The sequence below is a fragment of the Echinops telfairi genome, unplaced genomic scaffold (assembly GCF_000313985.2).
Source record: "Echinops telfairi isolate 266 unplaced genomic scaffold, ASM31398v2 ScPeMD7_7459;HRSCAF=8497, whole genome shotgun sequence".
In the NCBI taxonomy this organism is placed as follows: domain Eukaryota; kingdom Metazoa; phylum Chordata; class Mammalia; order Afrosoricida; family Tenrecidae; genus Echinops; species Echinops telfairi.
Genome location: NW_022111359.1, coordinates 8852578 through 8857971, shown reverse-complemented (window position 1 = coordinate 8857971; position 5394 = coordinate 8852578). Strand labels below are relative to the sequence as shown.

The following is a 5394-nucleotide window of genomic DNA, read 5'->3' as shown; positions in this document are numbered from 1 at the left end:
TGTACAGTACCTTACAGTTTTCAAAGACCATTCACCACATTCTCGTTAGCATTGTGCAGAGGGAACTTGTTAGGAGATGTTTTGACATCCATGCTAAAAACATTAAAAACTTGAAACTACTCATCCTTAAATATGCTGTATAATATGAATAGTTCCCTGAATAGGGGAAGACTTGCTACAATTTCAGCCATGTGAAATTAGCAAAATCGAGAGCTTGAGTCCTTTATTTAGCTGCTTGAATCTAATTTACCTTTGGAAATGATGCTTTTCTAACCATTATCTGAATGGATTTTGTATCCACTGTATTCTAGCTATAATTTGTATAAATTTGCCATCAGGTGTGTCATATAAAAAAGTGTAATGCAAAATAAATAAACAGCTGTACCATCCTTCAGGAGGAGCATTGCTTTGAGCCCAGTAGGGAGTGTTGCCCAGGGAGAGAACTGATGGCCATAAACTTGTCTATCCCGCCTGATGAACACTGTGCACTTTCCTTAATCTTCCATTTTAGGGCATATATGTGGCCATTGGAGACCTAGTCTCGTCTTGAACATCCTCCATGTTACCACTCTTCTAACTGGTGTGTGGACCAAGCATTGCTCGTCTATCTAGTGGCTCTCCTTCTACTCCCCATCCCTCGTACTGAAGTGGCTTCCTGGGTTCAGAGAGAATATTCATTTCACTTCCAGAAGCCGGAGCAGGACATGGTGAGTACCATAGAGAACTGGGTAATTCTTACTGTAACGGGATGAGGCTAAGTATGATTTGATGGGGAAACAATTATGTGCGATGGGCTCTGAAGTTCTTCTATGAAGTTAAAAGAGACATGGGAAGCCAAGGGACTGAATCCTCAGAGGCATCATAAGCTTGCCACTGAGCCCTTCCTCTACACATATGTGATTTTTCAAGCCTTGATTGCTTGGGGTTACCTTTCATATGTGACTGAGAGCTGGCACCATGCGGCCTTAACATCCCCACCCTGAGCATCAGTGTTCTGTACTAAATGACGGAATTTCCTGACCGGAGCCTAAAGACAGAGCAGCTCTGACTGAGAGGGCTACACCCAGGCTCCCTACAGCACTCCTTGTCTCATCATGGCACACAGTGTTCTTGGCATCTCCCTGGCACTGGAGGCAGTTCCAAAGCTACCCCTCTACCTCTCACAGGGTATGATACGGTAAAGAAAGGGAGAGAGTTATCAGGAGAAGAACTCTGACTCTCTATAGGGTCCTGTGTGGGTTTGGTGCTCTCGTGACCATGAGAGAAATCTGGACTGAATCATGTCCAGGCACTTCAAAAACCACCATTGTTTTTCCAGCGAGGGATAGTTTTCTTTGAGACTTTCAGTCGTGCAAGAAGAATGATACCCAATCCAAGTACCTCTCTTCCCAGCTTTTCTGTACCTAGAGCCGGTGGTACATTTCTTAAATTCTTGACTAGTCCCTATATCTTGGAATAAAATCTAAATGTGAAGGGTTCTTCTCAGCTAAAAGAGAAGCCTTGGTAATGGAGTGGTTATACATTGGGCTGATAACTACAAGGTCAGCAATTCGAATCCACCAGCCAAGCCACATCACAGGAGAAAGAAGAGGCTTTTTACTCCCATAAAGATTTACATTCTCAGAAACCCACAGGGGAAGTTCTACTCCATCTTCCAGGGTCACTATGAGTAAGAATCAACTCAAGGGAAGTGAGCTAGATAAATTTTAACTAAAGAACCTGGGGATATCAGGTGATGTTGGTGTCCTGCCTGACCAGCAGATGGGTTGTACCACTGGAATGACCCAGAGTTATGGAAGTAAGTAATGCAGCTTCTAAACACTCTTGGAAAGGCCTGGTCTAAAACCAGGTTGCTTGGATTTCTGGTAAACAGTACAGAAACACAGTGCAGATTCTCACAGACAGAACCACAAAAAGCTGATCATCTACTTAAGTTATAATGTTGGTGGAGACCAAGGGCCTTTGGTATAACACTTATATACTCTGTGATGTCACAAATGGGAAGGAATGTGATGCCAGCACTTTAAAAGCAGCTCCACACGGGGAATGGAGGATAAAGTAGAGTCTTAAAACCTGGGGGCAAGGAGATGGCACTGAAGAGGGGAGTTTAGTCAATGTCCTTGAATAAATCGACATAGTGACTATCTCCTTAGTCACTCTTTCTCTATCCCAGCATCCTTCATTAGCAGAATCCATATTTGTGTTAGACCTGGTAGACTACAGAAACAAATCTAGAGACACTCGTGTGTAAGAGCTTTATATTAAAGAGTAATTGTGAGACACTCATGTGTAAGAGCTTTATATTAAAGAGTAATTGTATATTAAGAAAACATCCCAGCCCAGTCCAGATCAAGTCCCTAAATCTGATATTAGCCCATAAGTTTGATACTAATCCAAAAATTACTCTTCATACGCACACAGTTACATGCAATGATGCAAAATGTAGGAAGGTCACAGGCCAGTCAGTGAAAAGTCTTGTGGATCCAATGGTGGAGGACATGTCTCCAGGGCTCTGGCTGGCATCAGTGTGGCTCTGTGTGACTTGTCGACAGGAATGTGTAGCTGAGAGGAATGTGTGTCCCACCTCCAGGGAGGAAGAGAGGAAGTTCACAGACTCCTCATGAGAAGGCCACACCCACAAGGAAGCATCATCAGGCTATGTCCTGTTTGACAGGCTAGGCTCCACCCCTTCACTCTATCAAGTCGACACAAGATTATGTAACTACCACAATACTGGATATGTCAACTACACTACAGCAACCCTTCTTGCCTGGCTTTTACAGTGTCACCTACCCACTTCTTACTCAAGCTTCCTTGAACCTGCAGTATTGGAGGAAAGGTGTGCAGGGCTTCCTTCCCCGTGTATCCATGCATTGCAAACATCTACCACCAGCAATATAAGCAAGTTCAAAAAATAATTCTACTTATTGAGATGCAAAGAAAGCCAAACTGTAATTTTTCCCATTACATTTTTCACCCAGTAAAACAACCAACTTGATCTCTATTCATCAATAATTATCTTAGTGAACAAAGAGGTAGTTTAGGAGAGCTACATTTTCATCAATGATGCACAACATTCAATTTTCAAAAAAGCACAGGGCTGTTCAAAGCTATTCTATGTGAGGCACCACCTTTCTAAAAAGGCAATCAGTTGCTTAATTGAGAGCAGCAGTATCAGTTAAAACAGTGGTGATGAATTTTCATAGCATTTTAATTTTGGCCATTAATACTGACCCTGCCACTTTTCCCACTAGTAAAATACCATTTTCTCTACTTACCCATTCACATACATTCATTGTAAGGAGCAGGTAGAACCTTTGAAGGATGGGAGTGAGATAAGAAACACATACATTGTGTCTACCCAGCAGTGGGAGTTGAGGGCCAGAGATTTCTGTGCTGTGTAGCCTAAGGGACTACCTGATATTTTGGAGGGGGCGAGGAAGAGTCTGCTTAATTTTGCTTGATTCCAGAGTACTTTGTGGACAGGACCTTTCTTGGATATGTCTAAAACCCCACAGGTGAGTGAATTTAAGTTCTCATGGTCATAACTTCAACTGCATGCAATCTCAGCATGAGTTTGTCATGTATCGTGTTAGTCTGGGTTGACCAGAGAAACAAATCCAGAGACACTCCTCTATGTGTATAAAAAAGAGCTTTATATCAAAGAGTAATTGTATATTAAGAGAATATCCCAGTCCGGTACAGTCCAAGTCCATACAGTCCAGATCTCCAATACCAGTCTATAAATTCCTCTTCAGACTCATGCAACGCATGCAATGATGCTGAATGCAGGAAGATCACAGCACAGTGGGTGGAAAGTCTTGTGGATCCAGTGGCGGTGGAAGCATCTCAGCGCTGGCACAGGTCTCCACGTGGCTTCTCCAGCTCTAGGGCTCTGGCTCCATCAGTTTCTCTCCATGTGGCTTGTCAACAGGAATGTCTCACAGGGAGAATGGGTCTGGCCACCAGTGACCTATTATTCTCTGTAGTGCTTCCAAATGAGGTCATACAGCTGTGACCTGATTGACAAGCTAAACTCTCCCCCTTCACTCTGAATAGTATAAAGCGGACACCAGATTATGTCACTACCACATGTATCTACTGAGAATTTTTTTATTTCATGAATAAAACACTTCAGACATACACAAGAATGCCTATTTTAAGTGATACAAAAGTTATTCTAAAGCTGTGTTTCCCCAAATTGGTAATATTGGTCCCTGGGGGGGTGCAGGAAACACCACCATGTCCTGAACCATCCCCATAATTATTCTTATGTTTGAGCCCTTTGTTGCAGCCATGGTGTTTGATAAGGTCATCTCATGGAGGGGCTTCCACTTTTTCATTGCCCCTGTACTATACCAAGCAAGATGTCCTCCAGGGACTAGTCTCGCCTGATAACGTGCCCAAAGTTTATAAGATGAAGTCTCGCCATCCTTGCCTCTAAGGAGCAGCATCCTCACTGTACTTCCTCCACACGGTCTATTTTTTCTTTTGACAGTCTCTGGTACTTGAAATATTCTTTGCCAATACCATAGTTCAAATGCATGAATTTTTCATCAGTCTTCGTGTTCAGTGTCACATGCATATGAAGTGATTGAAAATACCATAACTCGGATCAGGAGTACCTTAGTTCTCAAAGCAACACGCTGGCTTTTCAACACTTTAAAGAGATCTTGTGCAATAGAGTTACCTAAGGCAGTATTGATCCCTATTTTAAAAACCTCAAACTTACTCCCATTGAGTGGGCATAGTGACCCTATAAGAGAAGGTAGAACTGCCTCTTGAGTTTCTGAGACTGTAACTGTTTAAGGGAGTAGAAAGCCCCACATTCTCCCAAGGAGCAGCTGGTGGTTTTCAAACTGCTGACCTTTTGGATCACAGCCCAATGCATAACCACTGTGCCACCAGGGCTCAAGATGAATCAACCTAAATGTAAGAACTGAAACTATAAAAGCAATGTTTATATTAGTATCCAAATAAGACTTAGCAAATATCCTCCAAAAATTAACTGCTAAGTTAGTGTTGCAGTACATTCTATCCAGGGTGCAATACACAGCAATTAAGTGAATGAACAATTCGTGAGGTCCTTCTAATGAAAATATGTGAACCAAAGAACTCATACAGAGTAATTGCGTTTGTCGAAAGCACAAGGTATTAGTTAAGATTGAAGACATAAGTGGTAAAACTATAATAGTAGCAATAATAATACCCTCCTAATACACAAATAATAGTTACTTCCAGGTTAATACACCTCTCCTTATAGTCCAGCTTCGATTATTTATACAACACTTAGGTTGAATAACCCTGGTGAAAGGATACAACCCTGACATGCACCTTGCCTGATTTTAAACCACCAGTAATTCCCTTGTTCTTTTTATGTAGATTGCCTCTTGG

The 5394-nt window shown here is 42.1% G+C and overlaps 1 protein-coding gene across 2 annotated transcripts in view; it reads left to right on the top strand.

Annotated features, from left to right (window-relative positions):
• Window positions 1–519: 519 nt before the first annotated feature.
• LOC101653195 (zinc finger protein 14-like) overlaps window positions 520–5394 on the top strand; it is a 23186-nt gene continuing 18311 nt past the window's right edge. For both annotated transcript variants that reach the window (XM_045300174.1, XM_045300173.1), the window contains exon 1: window positions 520–707. In XM_045300174.1, the coding sequence (XP_045156109.1) occupies window positions 705–707 (3 nt within the window). In that variant the 5' untranslated portion in view covers window positions 520–704. The remainder of the gene's footprint in view (window positions 708–5394) is intronic.